This window comes from Miniopterus natalensis, chromosome 2 (assembly GCF_054644295.1).
Source record: "Miniopterus natalensis isolate mMinNat1 chromosome 2, mMinNat1.hap1, whole genome shotgun sequence".
NCBI lineage: Eukaryota > Metazoa > Chordata > Mammalia > Chiroptera > Miniopteridae > Miniopterus > Miniopterus natalensis.
The window spans coordinates 187,270,196-187,290,411 of NC_142082.1; the positions used below are offsets into that span (position 1 = coordinate 187,270,196).

The 20,216-nt window shown below is 53.9% G+C and overlaps 2 protein-coding genes across 5 annotated transcripts; one reads left to right on the forward strand and one right to left on the reverse strand.

The window, feature by feature from the left end:
* The first annotated feature begins 1,667 nt into the window (after nucleotides 1–1,667).
* Nucleotides 1,668–7,468, forward strand: ACR (acrosin). The gene is made up of 6 exons (XM_087813817.1): nucleotides 1,668–1,744; nucleotides 2,870–3,076; nucleotides 3,290–3,573; nucleotides 6,135–6,280; nucleotides 6,809–7,161; nucleotides 7,261–7,468. The coding sequence occupies exons 1-6, from the start codon at nucleotides 1,668–1,670 to the stop codon at nucleotides 7,466–7,468; spliced, it is 1,275 nt and encodes a 424-aa protein (XP_087669943.1).
* Nucleotides 7,469–10,530: 3,062 nt separating this feature from the next.
* RABL2B (RAB, member of RAS oncogene family like 2B) lies at nucleotides 10,531–19,718 on the reverse strand. Of its 4 annotated transcripts, none has more exons than XM_087815017.1 (9): nucleotides 19,699–19,718; nucleotides 18,736–18,857; nucleotides 16,078–16,107; nucleotides 15,263–15,342; nucleotides 14,545–14,624; nucleotides 12,409–12,520; nucleotides 12,068–12,165; nucleotides 11,645–11,728; nucleotides 10,531–11,467 (listed from the first exon to the last, which is right to left on the reverse strand). In XM_087815017.1, the coding sequence occupies exons 2-9, from the start codon at nucleotides 18,840–18,842 to the stop codon at nucleotides 11,387–11,389; spliced, it is 672 nt and encodes a 223-aa protein (XP_087671143.1). In that variant the 5' UTR covers nucleotides 18,843–18,857; nucleotides 19,699–19,718; the 3' UTR covers nucleotides 10,531–11,386. The 4 variants fall into 4 exon arrangements, with proteins under 4 accessions (XP_087671143.1, XP_016067162.1, XP_016067163.1 ...); XM_016211676.2 differs by lacking the exon at nucleotides 19,699–19,718 and adding an exon at nucleotides 19,073–19,260; XM_016211677.2 differs by lacking the exon at nucleotides 19,699–19,718 and having other exon boundaries at nucleotides 12,068–12,162; nucleotides 18,736–19,142.
* Nucleotides 19,719–20,216: the final 498 nt, after the last annotated feature.

Here is a 20,216-nt window from a genome sequence, read left to right on the forward strand (position 1 = left end):
CAGGGAAACAAAACTCTTGCTGGGAAGAAAGGGAAATAATGCAGGTCGAAACTCAAGTGATGTAGATAAATCATCCTGCTGCGTGGTGTGTGTGTGTGTGTGTGTGTGTGTGTGTGTAAAGCCTGTTAGTCTCTGGAAAACAAAGATGGATGTCCCAGCCCAGTAATGGGAGAGATGAGACCTTCTGATCTGCAGGGAGAGAAGATTTGGCACAATCATCTAGGGGAAATGATAGCTTCTTGACAATCAGGTGCATAAGGTGAGGTCTCTGGACACTCCTCTAGAGGAAATCAGATACCCTGACAATTATCTAGAAGAGTGGAGATTCCCAGCATTCAGGTAGGGAAGATAAGACCTTGTGATGCTCAACTAAGGGAGATAAGACCTCTTGGTCACTTAGAGGAGATGGAACCTCCAGATAGAAGCAGAAGAGATGACGCCTGACTGTCAGAGATGAGATCCCCTGACACCAAGTAGAGGAGACACTCAGGTAGGGCATGGACGACCTCCTTGCACTCTAATAAGGGGTATGAGCTTTCATCACCCTCATGTGGGGGAGATGAGACCTCACGATGCTCAAGAAAGGGAGAAAAACCTTCAGGAAGGGAGTTCACATGAGAACTTCATTTATACAAATTACAGGAGACCTCCTGGTTCTCAGGTAGAGAAGGTAAAAGCTGGTGACATGCAGGTAGGACGATAAACCTGACTCAAGGAGGGGATGGGAGACTTCCTGGCAGTCAGGGGGGAACTTGAGGATTTCTGACACTCCAGTAGGGCAGTAGAATCTCAGAGCATCCAGGTGAGATGTCACCTTTGACATTCAAGTACAATGTGTAAGACCTCTTGGTTCTCAGGGAGAGATGTGACAAAGTGATATTCAGGTGGTGGAGAGAAGGTTTTGGCCCTGAGATGGAAGGAAAGAGACGTCCTCTTGTTCTGGGAGAGGAGGTGATAATGCCCTGGCCCTCAGGTAGACACACGAGACCTCTTGCACATTCCATTGAAGGGGATGCGACGTTCTGAAAACCTTTCACTGTCAGGACAAAGACACAAGGTGTCCTGTCCCTCAGGTAGGAGAGATGGGACCTCGTGATACCCATATACATGGGGTATCACCTCCTGGCACTCAGACCGGCTGGTGAAGACTTTACAGTCAGGCAGGGGAGGTGAGACTCTAACATTCAGGTATGTGAGGTGAGCGTTTGTTATACTCTGGCAGGTGAGTTGCTGTCTCCTGACAATTAGAAGGACACTGTGTGATATTCAGGTAACTGTGGTGAGATTCCTGATGATTATAGGGGACAACACCTGGCTGCATGCAGGTCTCAGAAAGGAGACCTGGATACACTCAGCTAGAGAAGATGAGACATTGTAGGTGCTCAGCAGTGGGCTGAGGAAGGTGCGCTTTGTAGTCTCAGATGATGTGGGTGGTACCTTGAAGATCCTGGACGGATTTGGGGACAGAACGAGGGGCTGCAGTTGAGCCCCCCTCACTGGGGGAGCCTGTGCAGGAGCCCGGAAGTCATTTTAGAGAGAACCAGTTGAGCTAAAGGGCTCTTGCGGGCATGACTGCTGGGGGTGGGGTGGGAGGTGGCCCTGCTGATTGGTCAGAATGCCCGGAGCTTTGTGAGGTCAGCGGGGTTCCGGGCGGCTGGGACAGGACGATGGTGGAGATGCTGCCAACTGCCATTCTGCTGGTCTTGGCAGTGTCTGTAGTCGCCAAAGATAACAACACGTGTGAGTAAGTGTTCGGGACCTTGGCGGGGGATGGGGTGCCTTCTGAACAGCAGACCCAGATAGCCTCTGTCCAGAGAGGGGGCCGTGCTTGGGCCTTGGCAGTCCCCTGGGTCTCACAGCTCCTGTGACCCACACCCTGACTAAGACCCCTCCCTCTCCCAGCATCCTCAGCCTGGAGCCCTCTGGGCCCTGCTGTCCTTAGTATCCTGTGACAGAACCTCAGCTCCAAGGACGTGCACGGTACACAGATTTGTGTGCCCTGCCCATGCACATGCGTCCTGATGCTCACAAGTCACACGGATATGAGAAGCCCCAGCCTGTGGCTGACCCAGAGGTCCCAGACCTTGTTGTGTTGTAGCCCTGGGGCCTTCACACCCTTGAGATCCCCACAGGGAACCCCACAATGCCAACAAGTCCCAAACTGGTGTGGCCTCTCCTCTGCGACATGGTTCCTACCTCTGGACCCCCCCTGCCTCCCCATACCTGAGGCCCTGCATCAGCCTGCAGTCTTCCTCCCTTAGGCTATGACACCTTAGCCTCGCCCAGCCCAGGGCCCCACATATTTCCCAGGCCCTCACTATCCATCTTCCCAGCTGCCTTCCTGTCTCTCCCCACCTGTGACCACACCCACAAGTCCCAAGAACTCACAGCCCTCACAGCATTTCCTGGAGCCCCTGGCTTTCCCACCCCATGGTTCTCACATGCACCCTTTTACCCCACACCTGAGGTTGCTCTCGTGTTACCAGGTCTTCCTAACTTTTTACTTTATATTATTATTATTATTATTATTATTATTATTATTATTAAACCTCACCGGAGGAGTGAGGATATTTTTTTCCCATTGATTCTAGAGAGAGGGGAAGGGAGGGGGGAGAGAGAAAGAGGGATGGATGTGACAGACACACATCAATTGGGGGCAGGGAATCGGATCTGAAACCTAGGTGCATGCCCTTGACCAGGAATCGAACCCACGACCCTGCTGTGTGGAGGCCAATGCTCTAACCACTGAACCACAGCAGCTAGGGCAGATTTTCTCCACTTTTAAAGCCCATATCCCTGCCCTCAGGTGAGGCACAAGGACAGGCTGTGCCTGCTCTTGGCTTCAACTGTGCCCATGGTCTCTCCTCAGTGGCTCCTGTGGGATACCGTTCAAGCAGATGCTACAAGCGAGCACTCGCGTGGTCGGAGGCCAGGCCGCTGCTCCCGGGGCGTGGCCCTGGGTAGTCAGCCTGCAGGTCTTCACCTACCGCAACAGCCGGAGGTACCATGCGTGTGGAGGCATCTTGCTGAATTCCCAGTGGGTTCTCACCGCTGCTCACTGCTTCAGGCTCAAAAAGTATGTGTGGGAAACCATGGAGGGGGCTCTTCAGAAGGGCTCTCATCAGGGACATTCTCCAGGGGTCTCTGTTCAGAGTGTCCCTGGGGCTTGGGGCCCAGTGGCAGCCGGACTGTGAGCGTGTTGACCCAGACCACTGTGGGGGGAGGGCTCTGAGAATCACAGTCACAGCCAGTGTGTGGTGAGAATGACCTGGTCCCCTTGTGCCCGCAGAAAAGTGTATGACTGGAGGCTGATTTTTGGAGCACGAGAGCTCCAGTATGGCAGCAGTGAGCCAGTGAGAGCACCTCTCCAGGAGAGATTTGTGGAGAAAATCATCATTCACGAGAGATACTCCCCCGTCACAGAGACCAACGACATCGCTCTCTTGAAGGTCACCCCTCCCGTGGTCTGTGGGTACCGCATCGGACCAGGCTGCCTGCCCCAGTTTAAGGCAGGCCCACCCCGAGGGTCCCAGTCCTGCTGGGTGGCCGGCTGGGGATTTCTAAACGAGAACGGTGAGTAGGGAGGGGCTCCGGGGAGCACTGAGTGTGTGCTTGGTGCACTGTGAGGTGAAAGGGGGATGTGCAGTGCCTGATGAGCGACTGTCCTTGTGACGGGGCTTGGCTACCTCTGGCCACTGCCCCTTTCCTGCTGGAGAAACTGAGGGTGAGAGCTGAGCACCCTGTTCAGGGCCACACATGCAGGCTGAGTGGCCGGCACAGGAAAACCTGGCATTGTGGGAATGGGGTCAATGCCCGCTGTACTTGGGGCCTGGAACCCAGGTGCTGCATTCGGAGAGGGGAGAGAAGCTCTGGGTGGGGTTTTGTGGCTGTAGGACAGTCCTCTTGCTCTCGGTCCTCGGTTTCCCCACCTGTAAGTGGAAAGGCCAGAGCCCAGCCTATCCACCCCCACCTTTGGCAGCCATAGCACCCAAATCCACCCCACCCATGGCAGCTGCTGCAGGGTTGCCCTGAGGCTGGGAGAGGGACGGGCTGTGGTTTCTTCCGTTTCTTGACAGCAAGGTTTGGCTTGCAGGGCAGGACCAAGCCCAGCTGGCCCCCACCTGTGCCCTGCCCTCTGCCTCTGCACGGGTGGCTGCAAGACTGGTCACCCAGTTACATCAGAGATGTGAAGATAGGACTGACATTAACTTAGCTCTCAAGGTCTTCTGTTACTTGATAACAGACGATTTAGGCTTCCTAAATCGAGGCAGTTCATTCTTGTGGGGTTTGAAACAGCCTTTTTTGGTAACCCCCAAATCAGTACTTTCAGGATTCTCCCCTAACACTACTTTCCGTCTTTGAAACTTGCTCTCGGCCTCTGATAGGGTTGCCATCTGTCCTCTCAAGGTGGGTATCTCCCGCAGGTCCCCTTCCCGTCACCCACCACTGGCTTCTGCTGACCCACGACCTTCCCTCTATGGCCCACCCTGCGCTGCCCGCTCGCCCGACCACGTCCAGCTTCTGGGGTTCTTGCAGTCCTGGGAGGGTGATGTCATCTGGATGACCCACCCCAGCCTCACTCCTGCTATTGAGCTGCTCAGGTGGTGTGCAGGGTCCCAGCTACACCCTGTCATCATGCAAGATCTCTTTCATTCAAGACTCCCTCTCAGCTTAATGGGATTTCTATCATTTTGCCCCCCCCCCCCCCCCCCCCCGAAGGCCAAGTCTCAGAGAAACCTCAGGCTCCAGCTCTGTGACATTGTTCCATACCTTCCTTCCCACCTGCCCCTGGAACGGCTGTGCTCTGGGTCCGCCCTCTCCCTTTCCACCGAAGCTGAGCTCCTGCAGGCTGCTCCGTGTGCGTCATTAAAGCAGGGTGTTGGGAATGAGAAAACCCTTGTGTTTGAGGACACCTGGGTCTTCATGATGAAACCTCTGGGTTTCTAGACGTCAGGCTGTGCCACAGACGGGAATGGGCACCTTGATGACAATGAGCCGGCTGTGGTTGCTATCTCAGTGTCACCTCTACCCCAGGGCAGAGCATGCACAGATGGTCCCTGATGCTTGGGTGGCAAGGAAGGGGGAGAGCTGAAGGGATTGGAAACTATCAGAGATGCCTGCTGCGTGCCTGGCCCCACCCAAGTGCTCCATGTGGTCCTGTCTTCCCATTTGGCCCTGTAGCATGTTCCAGGCCCACCCCTCCTCCAGGCCTGCCCTGTCTACACCCGTCTGCACTTTTGGACGGTGTTCAAGCCCACCCACCGGGCTATAGGTCCAGAGCTGCGTGTGCTGTCAGCACCCCTCTGTCTGTGGGACCACCTGACCCAGAGAAGGCAGTGAGTTGGCTCTCGGGCTCCATGTATGCAGATGCTATGTGGCTGTTTGAGTACAGACAGGCTGGCTCTTCTCAACCCAGAGGCCCTGACAGAGTGTCTGGGCTGTAAAGCAAGTTCTGACTTGGTCCTGACAGGTGTGCTTGTGTGTGGAGGCATGGCCACAGCTCATTTCTTTCCACCACCTCATTGGAACAGATAGGAGGCTCGTGGGGAGGGACTGGCCAGTCCTACCTGGGGATCCTGTCCACAGTGGGCGGAGTCCTGACCCGGGGTAATAGGGAGGGTGACTTAGAGCCAGGCTCTGGACTTGGTTCTTGAGAGAAAACCTGGGTCTGAATCCAGGCCATGCCACATCCCTGTCGTGACCTTGGGCAAGCAGTGTTCCAATCTCCTGACTGGAGAGCAGGGAGCTATGTCATGAGGTTGCCGCCAGGACTAAATTAGATGATGCTCGTGTGACTCACAGTGCTCAGCACAGCCTCTTTATAACTGCTAATATTACAAGTAACCCCCACAATTCTTCAGGCACCACGAGCATGCTCATCTCTCAGCTGCGCCTGTGCACCCCACGTCCCGCTGTCGGTCATCCAGGCTCCTCCTCTGTCCTCCCCCTGTGCCGGTGACACTGCTCCACCCCTACCTCTAGTCTGCTGTGTGAAGGGGAGGCCAGGCCTCTGTTTCTGGTCTTAGGGTCAAGCTGAGGGCCACAGGAGGATGAGGGCTCCATGGAGGGAAGTGGCAGGGCTTTCCCCGAGCGAGTCTCTGGTGACCACTGACCACCGAGTCGCCTGGTTGTAGACCGCAAGATGTCACCTGTGCTGCAGGAGGCGCACGTGGATATCATTGACCTCAACCTGTGCAACTCGACCCGCTGGTACAGAGGGCGCATTCGTTCCACCAACGTGTGCGCAGGCTACCCTGAGGGCAACATTGACACCTGCCAGGTAACTTCCCTGGGGTACCCAGGCCCTGTGGACACCTCTTTTTTAGATCCCTCAGCTCCATTCACTCCAGGGCACTGCTCTAGTGACCCTTTTCCTGGTCCCATATCTATGGTTGCAGTGAGCGTCGGCAGTGACATCCAGCAGATGTCCCCACAGAGGATCAATCCCCACATTTAGCACTTTCTCCCACCCTGGCACAGAGACCACCTCACCAAAACACTGCCCCAGAGAGAAGTGTACATCTCTTTCCCAGAACACTAACCCTCCCAATTTACCTGCACCCAGGTGCTCACATGTACTGATAAAGCTGCAGGCAGGGACACGTGGGTCCCTCCTCTTCCCACCTCACTGTGGGGAGACCCTCGGCCTCCATACCTGTCACATCCCAGCTGACCCTTCCCCACAGACAGCTATATTTCTGGGAGCAGGAAACCAGGCAGCTGCAGAAGTTGTCTTCCCAGAGCCAGGGGCCCTCCTGAGCGGGGCAGAGGGGCTCCTCAGAGGGTGACTCCCGTGTCCTTCTGGCAGGGGGACAGTGGCGGGCCTCTCATGTGCAGAGGCGGCCAGGAGGATGCCTACGTGGTCGTAGGAGTCACGAGCTGGGGGGTAGGCTGTGCCCGAGCCAAACGCCCTGGGATCTACACCTCCACCTGGTCCTACCTGAGCTGGATTGCTTCCAAGATCGGTGTCAGGGCCTTGCTGGCGGTTCAGTCGGGCACCCCTGCCTCTCCCACTAGTTTTGCAACCTCCGCCAAACTCTCCTCTGCTCGCCCAACTATTCGTCCTTGGTACTTACAGTACACTCCTCAGCAACCTCCCCACCGACCATCCCCATCCGTGCCCCGGCCCCCACCCCCACCCCCACCCCCACCCCCACCGCCATTCCAACCCCCAGCCCCACCTTCACCCTCAGCCCCACTCCGGCTCCCGGTTCCATCCCCACCCCCACCCCCAAGCTCAGCCTCACTCAGTGTAACAACCCCGCCTTCCACGAAACCTTCCAAAGCTCCTTCTTTTGCACGAAGACTACAGCTGCTCATAGAATCCCTAAAGCTGGACAGAGAAGGCTCTAAGGGACAAGGACTTGTGGATGAATCTGGGGCCAAAGGCCTCACAGGGCTGACCCCAGTGTCAACAGGCCTAGCAAAACCTGCACTCCCCAGGGCGGAAGACAAAGATAGTAAATAAACCAATCAATATTTCTATATGAAGAGATGTCTTCCAGCCTTCTCGTCTGCCCTCCCCACTTGACCCATCAACTCTACCCTCCCTTCTCCAGACTTCAACAGGTGGGATTGTTGTACATCATGTCATTTGTGTTTTTTTAACCTTGATTTTTAAAACGAACAAATTGACCTGGGCACGTGGGCCAGGTGTGGTCTTTATTTCTCACGTAGCCCTCTGCCCACTAAATCAGTGGGAGTGAGTCCCGGAAACAGCTCCTATGAGGTAGACTGGTTGGGAGGAAGGGGTGTGGGGCAGCTCCATGGGGGACATGCTGTCCTGGTGGTATGAAGGTTGGGGTCCCCAGAACAGAAAGGGTAGCAGGTGACCAGCAGCCACACAATGAACATTCACCACAGAGCAATGTGGCTGTGGCTCTGGTGGGAGGTTGACCGTTGCCTGTCCAGACTTGTTTTTAGCCTCCGGTTAGACCCTATATCACCCTCTATAGTCAAGTAAATTACATAGACTGTGATTCGCCAAAGCTTCCAGGATTGCAATGGCACATACTTTCTAGATGCCCTTGAGTGAGCTTTTAATGGTTTTCTTACCATTTCGGAGTCCTTATTTTAAGATCTTTTGTCACAAGAGACAGAAACCAGTTTAAGCTGTTTAAAAGGGAAACTGTATTATGAGGGTACAAAGGTGTCACATAGAACCAGTAGGAAGGGCCAGCAGCAGACACCAGGAATGGCAAGGAGCCTGGAGTTTCTGTAGAGCGGCCGACCACCTGTTAGTCTGCACTCACCTGGAATTGCTTGTGTCCATTTGCAAACTCCTGGGAAAGAAATCCTGATGGGGTGGGGTCAGCTGCCCACTCCTGCCACGGTGAAAACCAAACTATCCTTGTGAGAACAAAGAGCCTGACTCCTGGCTGGGCAGGTGCTGTAGCTGGCGTCCACGCTCCCAGATCCAGGAAGCTGTGTGTCTGGTGCAAGATGGTCCTGGGAGGATGGGGCAGGCACAGGCGGAGGAGTCCTGGGTAGAAAGGCTGAGGGGCCAGTCCTGCTCTTGCTGCGGCTGGAACGTGGACTGAGGAAGCAGCCACATCTTCGTTTTTGGGACTCACCCATCTGCCTGGATTCAGACAAATCCCCTTTCTACCCTCACCAGCTATGTGGCCTTGGGAAGATGTCCAGACACAGAACAGAGCTGACACCTAGAAACACTCACACCTGTGGGCTGGTGATGAGATGCTGGTGGGCAACCTCATGCTCACCTGCAAGGGGCACTTAGGTGCCCACTGTGTGTCTACCTACAACCCCTGAAATGCTTAGGACATACAGGAGGGCTTGTATATTGGTCTGAGTGGCCCATAATTCTTTAGTGTAGGGACATGTGCTTAAATTAAAAAAAAATTCTATCCGCCTTGGCTAAAAGCTGGCGTGAGCTGGCACGACTTCTCATTTTGTTGGCTTTGGGCTGTCTGTTCTAAAGCCGGTTTCTTAACATCCATACAGGGAGACAATCTTTGTACCCTGGTGCCAGCCACCAGTCACCCTCTAAACACTGAATGAAATCCAGTGTGCTGGTGACAGAGCAGAACAGAAGCCAAATTACGAGCCGCGTGGTCCCAAGAGCAGAGACAGTAATGGTAGCAGCTCAGGATCCTCGCTGGGTGTTCCTGAGCCAGAGCCAGAGCCAGAGCCAGAGCCAGAGCCAGAGCCAGAGCCAGAGCTGGTGGGCTTGCCCGTGAGAGCCGTGGGGCAGGCTGTGCCTCGGCGCAGGCATCGGTGGCCACAGAGGAGTCTGGACAAGTGGTATAGGAGCCTGGGTACCTCACCCCTTCTCTGCTGAGTCTTCTGGGGTCCAGAATGGATTCTTTGGCACTCTCTCCACCTCATATGCTCAAATCCTTACCCTTAGCTCACCCTCTCTCCTCAAGGGCACAGTTGTGGTGGTAGACACTTGGGTCTCCTTCCTGGAGGGCAAGTCCAAGTGAGGCTTTCTTGTGTACCATCGGAAACCTCCCATGCACGTGAATGTACTTACACATAATCCAGTCCCCTCATCATGCTTCGCTGTTCCTACTACTCTATGACTTCCTTTCTCTTTCTGTAAATGTAGAGATGTTTTCATATAGGCACGTATGTTCACCTTCTCTGAATTATGCCCACAGTGGGGTAGTTACAGACACATAGCTGCATCTCCTCCCCAGGAGGGAGCACCTAGGCTTCCAGTCCAGCCTTCTCTCAATGTGCCCATTCCCCACATCTACGCCAACAGTGGTTCACCTCAAATTGGTCAATCTTTGCCAATCTAATAGATGTTCTGATTTTTTATTTTTAAAATTATGAATAAAATTATGTCTAAGTGAAGTGAGACTCTGACCTGCCTTCATGTCCCTGTGGACAGTCTCACTTTGGAAATGGCTCACAGGTCACGGAGCAGATTCTCCTGTACACAGGAGTGGGAGGGACAGCACACGGACAGGAGGGACTGAACCACAGGGACCAGGGGGACAACATGGCGATGGAGGGGAGACCAAAGCTGGCTGAGACCACACCTTGCTCAGCTTCTGCTCCTGCTCTGGTCCCGTCCACTCCTCTCCTGAGAACCGCCAACAGGAGGCCCTCCTCAGGCTCATCCTCCCGGGACTGTGATGCAGAAAGGTTATGTAAAACCAGTACCAACAGTGAGTGTTAGGGTGTTTGAATTATACCTCAGTAAAACATTGTACTTAAAAAATACTTATGTTATTTACAGTAACTCAAGGGTGTTTTGTTTTTGTTGTTTTTAAAAGCCCACCTCACTATGGTAGCACATTCCTGAACATCCGGGGTCAGGTCTAATCTCTTAAATTGAAATTGTAAACATCGATAATTTAAAGGGGAAAAAGGTTGTTCTTGACTCCCCAGACTCATTCTTTTTAAAACACACAGTGGCAGTGAAGTGGTCTCTATCCCAGTACATCTAGTTAAACTGGGGAACACTGAGGCATCTCCCCGCATTCATGTGGTTGATGACCCTTTTGTGCTGTTGGCCCAGTGAAATCCAGACCCAAACACACACACACATGCTCAATGTTTATGTGATTCAACCTTTACTGTAAAAAGAAAGTAGAAAAAATACAGTGGAAATGACATACAAGATTATCATTAAAACACACGCGAGCCACAGGTGCTGGAGAAGTGGACTCTCAGCACCCTTGCCGCCGGGCACCACGCCCACACAGGTGCTCGTAATAGGAACGCATCACGCTGAAGCCAGGCTTTTAAAGGAAGCTCCTCTCACAGTGTGTCTTATGCAAACAGGTGTGACATGCTCACGGAGGCTGCACTGGCCCTTCATGTTCACCAGCGACATCTGTGCACCACCAAGTGTGGCACACCTGTACTTGCTCACTGGAATGTAATGGCGCACGTATGCCTGCAACCCTGGTCTCACTATTCACCAACGTACTGGCTGGACCTACAAGAGCTTCTGAAACACCTGTGGAATGAGTAGCTGTCTGCTTAAAACAATTCCTTAAAAAAATTGGTTGGGAGACTGAAGGCAAAAAAGGAGCCCTCAGATTCTGCAGGGATGGGAATGGGGGTGTCAGGGTGGAAAATCATGCCCTTGGTGGACATGCAACAAACAGACCCTGAGGTCTGTTCTAGGAGACAAAAAACAATCTACACTTCATTTTATTTAAGAGAGATGCAAGCAGGTTCCCCGATTCTCTTCACCGTCTGACCCGGGGAGGGGGACTGGTACTCAATCCTGCGTTGGGGTCTGGTGTGGACAGAGCTCTCGTGTGTCAGGGAGCCTGCTGGTGCTGACCCACTCCTGTCCTTAAGTACAAGAGGGTCGGCTGCAGAGGGGCTGGGTGTCAAGGGCCACTGAAGTTTCTCAGTTCAGAGCTGGGCTATGAAGGGCGGGGAGGCCGCCTCCTCGGGCTCAGGAGGGAGGTGGGCTCTTGGTACTGCCACGCTGCTCTTGGTCTGGCAGGTCCTCCTCCTTCTGCTCCAAATCAATATTCTGTGAACAAGGTTTCAGTGAGGCCTGGCCCTGTGCTTGCCCGCCTGTAGCGATACCTCCAGGGGCGGTACCTGTGCCAGCAGGTGCTGCCTGCAAGAGCCACTATGTCGGCTTATGCTCGGAACCCTCTGAAAAGAAGATGTTTCTATATCCCACCGAGATTTGAGTCTGACCTACCTCAAGCTCCTGCAAAACCTCATCCATGAAGTCCTGGGAATTCTGCTTGTAAGACACAGCTAATCGAATCGCGTCGTTGAAGAGCTGGGGGAAGTGGGGGAGGAAGGAAAACGCGGCCATGGGTGCCAGTGACCTGGGCTCTGCCTGCCTTGGACCCACTGGGTCCATCTGAAGTCCACATAACACTGCACCCATAAAATCAGCAAGGTCACCCCTCCATTCACCTTCTTCCCATCACTCTGGGTCAATGCATGGCCCATAGCTCCTTTCTGTCACCACCTACAGAGACCCCTACCTGTCACAGGCTCACCCCAGCCCAGGGCCCGCCCTGTCTGCCATCCTTGCAGCCAGCCCTTCTCTTGGTGGCTTCCCTTTTCCCTGCCCCACCTGGCTGTCCTGATGTCTGCCTCCGCAGACCATTACCTTCACAACGTTGGTGCCGTCAGCAGCTGAGACAAAGTACAGGGGTAGGGAGAACTTTCTTGCAAAATTGAAGCTTTTTTGGGTCATCTTTATGTCTGCTGTAGAGAGAAGGTAGGACATTGGCCTTCTCATCAAGGGAAAGAGAGAGGGGTTTGCAGGGTGGGTTACCGGCAGCCCCATTCCATAAAGTGGGATCTCTACTGGGAAGGGAGTGACAGCCTACAAGCAAGGGCTGTGTCTTGGGAAAGATGGATCGTTAAAGGTGCATGGACCCGGAAAACAGGAGGAAATGTGTGGTGGGTCCCGTGAACTGCTGACACCAGACATAGGGGTGCCCCTACCATCTATTTTGTTGGCCACCACGACGCACGGGATCTCCGGCCTGAACTCCCGAAGCTCTGTGTACCAGGTGCCCAGGTTCTTGTAGGTAACTTTCCTCTGCACGTCAAACACCTGCAATAAGCAGAGGAAGACAGCTCAGGTATATCAATGTCTCCCCATGGCACCCAGGTGACTCGCCCACACATGCAGTGAGCATGGTGCACATCACAGGCTTGGGAACTCGGACAGGGCCTCTGCTTAGCTGCAGCCACTCTGACTGCAGAGGCTGTACCTGTGCCCGCCCTCCCCAACAGAGCCCCCCAGGACCTCCAGCTCCAAAGTGGTTTTAAAAATCTTTATTCTTGCCCAGCTGGGCGTGGCTCAGTGGTTGAGGATCCAGGAGATCATGGTTGGATTTCCTGTCAGGGCACATGCCTGAGTTTCGGGCTCGATCCCCAGCGGCAGCTCTGCAGGAGGCAGCCGATCAATGACTCTCTCTCATCATTGATGTTTCTCTCTCTCCTTTCCTCTCTCTGAAATCAATAAAGATATATGTAAAAAACCTTTATTCTTTTTTTTGGCTTGTCACCTAATTTTAATTACCTATTTTAACCTAGTTGTATCATTTTACTAATCAATAGTTTGTTACAAATTGTAAACTTGTCCTCAGTCTATTATTTTTATTGCTTAAACTTTTAAAATTTCTTTGTAATAATTTTAAATGTTTCCAGAATTTCCCTTTAGTTTCTATTTATTTACTTTTAATTCTAAGCCTTTAATCTTCTGCTCACTTTGTATTTTAAACTTTTTCAATATAATTTTTATGTTTTATCATCTTGTAGCTTATAATTTTAATAACTCTTTGAAACTTGTAGTTTTAACCTACTTTAAAATACCAGCAGGAAGCATGAGCACCTTGGACTGTCTCTAAGGGCAGGGAGGCCAGAGTCCTGATGCTTCAAGCTGCTGATGCAGGGACCCTCAAGATCCTCACAGCAGCTCCTGAGGCCAGCCTCTTGCTTCCAAGCTGTCCTCTGGAATAAACTCACAGCCGCAAACCACCCGGCACAACAGTGGAAGTGATGGCAAGCCTGTCACCTGCTGGAATGGCTGCTATTGCTTCTAAATCACTCAGCCCTTTGTGGGAGCAGCAGGGACCAGGCCCAGGGCCTTGTGTGCACGCAGAAGGCGCGGGTCAGTGCTGTCACATCTGAGACAGTGGGAGGCCCCCTGGGAGGCTCCTCCACAGTTCTCCCCAGGCCCACTGTCAACAAGTGACCAGTCTGTCTTGAATTCCCAATGAAGACTTCTTGTAAAGCAGTCTTGTACTGAAACTCCTGGAGTCTGCTTCACACCAGGCTGCCTCCACTACTGTGATCACCATCCAGTATTCACCTTTTGCCCATGTCTGATTTCAGAGCTTCCTCTCCTCATTGTGAGAGCTGAGGAGCAGGCTGAGAGGAGGAGCCCTCCGGTTAGGGTTTCAAGGTGAAGGGTGGAACCCCAGTTCCCTCTGGGACTATGGGAACCCCTTGTGGCCATCAGAGGTAGGTGATTTCTACCTGCCAGGCCATGCAGCAGGTGGGGCTGGTGCTAGCCACCTGCACCCCCAGGCATCAAAGAGGGTCCAAAAGGAGCAGGAGAAGATCACTCCCAGGGAGAAGAGAGAAGTGAGCTCAGAGCACCAAAGCCAGTGCACAACTAAGACACACAGGCTGGGACCCGCCTTCCAAGCTGTCCAGTATCACAGATGTTGAAAATGCAAGACTTCAGGTGTGACTCCTGGCACGACACTGTTGCATTGCCTCATCCTGTCTCCTCTTCTGCTCTGTTCCCTTGGAGGCACTAGCTAAAATTCTGGAATATTTCAAGGGCTTTTGTGCTTGAGAGAGAGTAGAGCCTGAGCATGGAGCGGGGAGCTCTTGGACAGGTCCTGAAGGACAGCAGCTGACACCAATCTTCTCCCCTGCCCTGGCTCCTCCCAGGGCTGTTTCCTGTCCTGCTGTGGCACTATTACCCCAGGTGTGAGGTGAGCAGCACAGGGGATGGTCATGGGAGGCCTCAGGAGCCCCCTCAGTACTGTGGGGCCCCTTGCCCCTCACCACTCTGGTCAGACTTGCCCAGATCCTCTGCCCACCTCCCAGCAGGACTCGTACCATGATGCAGGCATGGGCCTTGTGGTAGTAGGAGGCGTGCATACTCTGGAACCGCTCCTGGCCTGCTGTGTCCCAAAAGTCTGCAATATGAACACAGTTCTGACTGCCGGATGGCTGGAGGGCAGGGACCCTGAGCATCTCCTTGCAGGTGTCTGTGCAACACGGGGAACACAGAGACCACACAGCTCCCAGGTGCATGCTGTCAGGACCCAGGGAACCTGGCTGAGCCTCCAGAGGCCTGTGCGCATCTGTGTGCACGCAGGTGGGTGAGAGGAGGCACAGGGCCAGAAGGATGGAAATGCAGACAGAAAGCCCTAAGGTAGGTGCCCCCCTCCCCCAACCCACAAGATGCAGGGCCCTCCAAGGTCAAAACTAGGCTGACTTCCCCCTTGTGGTAACTGCAGATGGTGGACATGGTCAGGCAGGATGTGAGGCCTGGCCAAGGGGAAGGTTGTCACCTCATGGAAAGTCAGAGCCCTTTGTGGAAGATAATATTCAGACCACATTTGTTTTCTGGACACTGGCTCAACCAGAACAGCAGGTCAGAACACTGGAACTGAGCCCTGCGTCTTCCTCCCCTCCCAGGCCTTCAGGCTCTCAGCATCCTCCCTACCACCCCTCTCCCTGCATTCCTGTCGCGCCTCATTTCCTCCCACGTGACTATCTCCTTCCCCTTTCCCCGCCTGAGAGTTGGAGCAATAGACCTTGTGCTGCTCACCCACAAGCACGGTCTTGCCGTCCACCGTGGCTGTGTGCTTGTAGAGGGTCAGGGCGTACGTGGACAGCTGCTGGGGCTGACTGCAGTCAGGTTAAGGAGCAAAGATGAACAAAGAGGGAGGGAGGGAAGGAAGGTACTTGGCAGAGTGGGGGTGGTGTTGGTGTGATGGAAAGTCCCCATGAGCCAGACAACTGACTAGCTGTGAACTGTAGTTTGCCTGTGTGTGAAACCCAACAGAACACCTGGGGATAGCCTTCCTGAAGCCATAAGCTGGGACATGTAGGCAGGTGGGTGTAAGGGAGACTTGAAGGAAGGTGAGGCAGGACACACTCCAACTCCTGGGGTGCCTCCGGGCCGCCTCTTGCCCACAGTTCTCATTGGGTTTCCCTGGGAAGCTTTGTATACCATCCTAGTTGCCAGGCAGGTCTCATTCCCAATCTGCAGCATGTGACAATTCACAGGGAGAGAGAGCAGCTGGCAGCTCGTATTTCATAAAGTTCATTTACACCACAGAATTTTTAATTAGGGAGCCCAGGCTTTGAGGTCAGAGAGGTTCAGTGATTTATACAGGGATCCAGGCCTTTGACCAGGTACTATTGGCCATCCCACCGCCCTCCTAGTATAAACAAATCCAAATACGAGTAATAAAAAAGATGCAGCTTCTGTTCCGTGTCACTCCACGTGGGCCAGTGAGACCCAGGAGGAATCTCACCTTTCCCTTGTCCCAGAACCTGGGCAAAGGAGTGGGCTGGGTGAGCTGGTAGGAGGGAGGAGAAAGCTGCAGGAATAGGAGCTTTTCAAACCTCGAAGGATACAACCCATCCATGAGAAATCTCTCCACGAGTCTGTAAGGGGAAGGTGCACGGTGGTTGCCCCAGGTCACCAGCTGAAGTCACCTGCGGCTCCCCCTTACATTCGCTCTACAGCCACACAGGTTCCCTTGAAGGGCGACGCCCAGGACCTCCCTCCTCCTAACTCCCCTCAAGTTCCCACACCCACAGCCACTCTGCCTGCAGGCACCACAGTACCGCCACAGACACCATTTGGAGAAATAGAGACCTGTCACCTGAGCTCTGTGGTGTGTCTACGCTGGAGATCTGTGTGGATCATAATAAACCCAATAGATCTAAAACTGAGCTGTTGCCCGGCTAGGCATGGCTCAGTGGTTGAGTATCGATCTAGGATCCAGGAGATCGAGGTTCGATTCCCGGTCAGGGCACACGACTCTCTCATCATTGATGTTTCTCTTTCTCTCTCTCCCCCCTCTCTTCCTCTCTGTGAAATCAATAAAGATATATAAAACAAACAAACAAACAAACAAACAAACCTCAGCTGTGTAACTAACTAAACCTGATCCTGCCCTAGTTAGTGCCGTTGCCTCTTCTCCAAGCCTGGAACCTGGGACTTGCATGACTAACCCTCACAACCAAGCAGCTCACTTTGCTACAAATGTGTGCACCAGCCCTGCGAGGCCCTGAGGTCCATTATCTCCACCATGGCACTGTGGACACCACGGTCACCCCTGCATTATGCATGAAAAACTGCGGCCAGGGAGGCTGTGCCCCCACCTGAAAATCGTTTCCTCAACATTCTGCAGGTCTTGCAGGTTGTGGTCAAACATCACTTGAGCAATAAAACCTTCCTTGACGATTGTATTTACGACAAGCAGGCAAGTTATATCTCAGTGTTCACTGCATCGCTGCCCTGCCCTGCATTTTGCTTATTAACTTAATACTTAATAAGTATTTTACTTATTAACTCTCTCTCAGATAGAGTGGAATGCACATGAAAACAGGTTTTGAATTTTTAGTTTATTACTGTGTCCCCAGGGTCTAGGTAAAAAAACCTTAGACTATAATCACTGTCCAAACACCACAGAAAACACTGCAGCCATGTCCTTACCCCCTCGAGCAAAGGCTGAGTGAGGAGCCCAGATGCGCATACTTTTGAGACTGTAATGAGGCTCCCAACAACATTCCCATGCTGGGCTGGTGTCCAACAAGGCCAGGTAGGGAGAAGACTTCCCTAAAGATGGTAATCAGGCCCCCTTCCCCAAGTGTCAGCCTCGACCACAGCTGTGAAAGGTGGTGGGTATGGATGGCACAACCTCTCCTCCCTCCCAGCTGAAACAGCACTGCAGGAAGCCAACTCAGACAGAGGTTTAAATAACACGATATTCAAAATGTCTAAGTTTCTGCAGAGAATCATTCACCATACCAAGAACCAGGAAACTCTCCAACAGAATGCAAAATGACGATCAGCAGATGCCCACACTATGACCAGCCAGGTGTTATAGTCGCCTGATAAGGCTGATAAAGCAGCTCTGTAAAAACCACCCCTAAGCAAGTGCAGGTGTGCTGGAAGTAAGTAGAAATGTAGAAAGTCTCAACAGTGAACTATTTTCAGTACAGAAACAGAAGATATAAATAAGGACCCAACCATAGGAAGAATTAAAGTTAAAGTGTCCATAGTGCCCAGAGCAATCTAGAGAGTCAATGCAATGCTATGAAAATACCAATAGTGTATTTCACAGAATCAGAACAAATAACTCTGAAGTTTATCTGGAGCCACAAAGACCCAGAAGAGCCACAGTAACCTTGGGAAAGAAAAACAAAGTTGGAGGGATCACGCTACTCGATATCAAACTATACTACAAAGCCACAGTACACAACACAGCATGGCACTGGCCAAAAAACAGACACATAGATCAATGAAACAAAACAGAGAGCCCAGAAATAAACCCATTCCTTTATAGTCAATTAATCTATAACAAAGGAGGCAAAACATACAATTGGGTAAAGACAATCTATTTAATAAGTGGTGCTGGGAAAATTGGACAAGTGGGAAAGAGGATCATAGCTCCTGGAGATGAGCTTCCAGCACTGTAGAGCCTCGGTTCAACTCTCCATGTGGGGAGCCCCATACCTGTGCACACAGGTACCGACATCAGTTAAAAGAAAAAGCCACTCTTTATGCTGAGCACGCTCAGTCGTCATTCCTATCCACTCTTCAATTTCAGTGAGTCCCTCTAGGACAAAGCATTTGTACCACCTTTACTCAATCTGTCACTGGTTGTGCTAATTACACCTGTCACATGTTCCTCTCTGCATTCTAACTGCCTCCACCTTCAATCTCTCAACCACAACCACATACAGGAACACTCCAGTGCTCACCTCCTCAGCCTGGACCTCTTGAGTGCTCTCCAGGGTGACCTGCCCCACACCGTCTGCCAGTGCTCACGGAAAAGGCTGAATGTCCTCAGTCCTATGGCTCCCACCACACACACACACACACACAGGTGCTGATGTGATCCCCGCTCTCCCCATTTCCCCAGGCCACACACACCTGGGCTCCAGCCAAGACAACGCTCATGACTTCCACAGAAGCTGTGCTCCACTGTGCCTTGGGAGGGCTTTTCTGGTAGCCTAGACCTACCCTGGGCCTGGTCTTTCTTCCCCACTCTCCCAACATACTTGGACTTGCCCACGGCGCTGTCCCCCAGGCAGATGATCTTCACGTTGTCATCAGCATCGTATTTCTCTTGGTCCAGCTCAAAGGGCTTGACTTTGTCCTTGGCCATTGGCTCCTGGCTCAGCTGGGGAGAGAGCGAGTGGGTGAGAAGGGCCAAAGGACACAAGTCACCCTTCTCTGTCCGCCACCACCTGGCTGCCACTTGCTGCACCGAGTGTTGTCATCTCGTCCCCACCACGATCCTCTCAGGGTGGTTTACTCTCTCATCGCTTTTCGACAACACGTGGTGCACGGACACCTGAGAGACAGCACAAGCTTTACCCACAGAAGTGTTCTCACTTGTAAAACAGGGACCCAGAGCACTGTCCATGTCCTACGATCGACGGCCAACTCTATCAAAGTCACAGTGCTCTGCTGCCCGAGCGCTGTCGCCGAATGACGGTGGCTGACCACCAGCCGGAGGCCGGCCCCGTCCGGATCCCGTCTCAAGCCCCGGGCCCCTTCAATTCCCACACGGTCAGCAGCTGCCCCTCCCTCTCGACATGGGCTTTCTCAGCCCGCTGCCCCGGGGCTTCAGCCTCTACGGGTTTCAAGCATCTCCCAGAGGGGAGACCCCAGCGGTCCCTCCACCGCCGGGACCTCTCGGGGCCAGGCTCCGAGGTGCAACTGCGACAGGCCAGGGCCCGCGCGGGCGCCGCACACGCCGCCGCCCCGCCCTCCCCGCCCGCCTCCCGCCCACACAGGACCTTGCCCGCCGCGGGGACCCGCGATGGGGCCGCCACTCCCGCGGTCCAGGGTCGACTCGTTGCACAGGTGCCTGGGGGCGGCCATCACGCCGGCGCCTCGCCGCCCCGGCCTCCCCCCGCCGAGCCTGCCACCGGCGGCGCGTCCCTCGGGGCGCCCTGCACGACCGCCCCCCTCGGACCCCATCCGTCCGGACCCACGGGGCTCCCGCAGGGCCGCACCAGGCTTCCGACTCGGCCGCGTCCCTGCAGCTGCTACGCAACCGCGCAAGGACCCCGATGGGGGCTGCCCGGGCCAAGGCCTGAAGGACCCCGCGCTGCGCGGCTGGCTAGCGCGGTGCCGGCGGGAGGGCGGCCGGGGGACCAGGGTCTGCGCGGCGCTGGGGCTCCGAGAGGTGGGCTCGGGACTGAGTCGGTGCTCCCACGCCGCAGGCCTCCTGGGGTGATGGGACAGCGGGCCTCAGGGGCGAGGGCCAGGACCTCAGGTGAGGGGGCGGGACCCCAGGTGAGGGGGCGGGACCCCAGGTGAGGGGGCGGGACCCCTGGTGAGGCCTCCTGCGGGCGGTGGGGCGTAGGTGCGGAGGCTACTGCGGGGCCCATGGGAGCGCCCAGGGCTTGGCGCTTTAGGTGCGAGAGGCACGTGACTGGCCGTTTGTAAAGTTTGTAATTCTCTGACGGGGTGAATGTGAGCTAATTTCTCCAGGTGTGGACATTTGTTTTTAACCGAGAACCGAGACAGC

What these genes read in the sequence shown, in the direction of transcription:
- ACR (XM_087813817.1), top strand. Translation starts at nt 1,668, where the DNA reads ATGGTGGAGATGCTGCCAACTGCCATTCTGCTGGTCTTGGCAGTGTCT. An exon ending in CACTGCTTCAGGCTCAAAAA is followed by an intron (nt 3,077 to 3,289) that starts GTATGTGTGGGA and finishes TTGTGCCCGCAG; the next exon opens with AAAAGTGTATGACTGGAGGC. An exon ending in GCAACATTGACACCTGCCAG is followed by an intron (nt 6,281 to 6,808) that starts GTAACTTCCCTG and finishes TCCTTCTGGCAG; the next exon opens with GGGGACAGTGGCGGGCCTCT.
- RABL2B (XM_087815017.1), bottom strand. Translation starts at nt 18,842, where the DNA reads ATGGCCAAGGACAAAGTCAAGCCCTTTGAGCTGGACCAAGAGAAATAC. An exon ending in AGATTTCTCATGGATGGGTT is followed by an intron (nt 15,343 to 16,077) that starts GTATCCTTCGAG and finishes ACCTGACTGCAG; the next exon opens with TCAGCCCCAGCAGCTGTCCA. An exon ending in AGGCCCATGCCTGCATCATG is followed by an intron (nt 12,521 to 14,544) that starts GTACGAGTCCTG and finishes TGCTTATTGCAG; the next exon opens with GTGTTTGACGTGCAGAGGAA.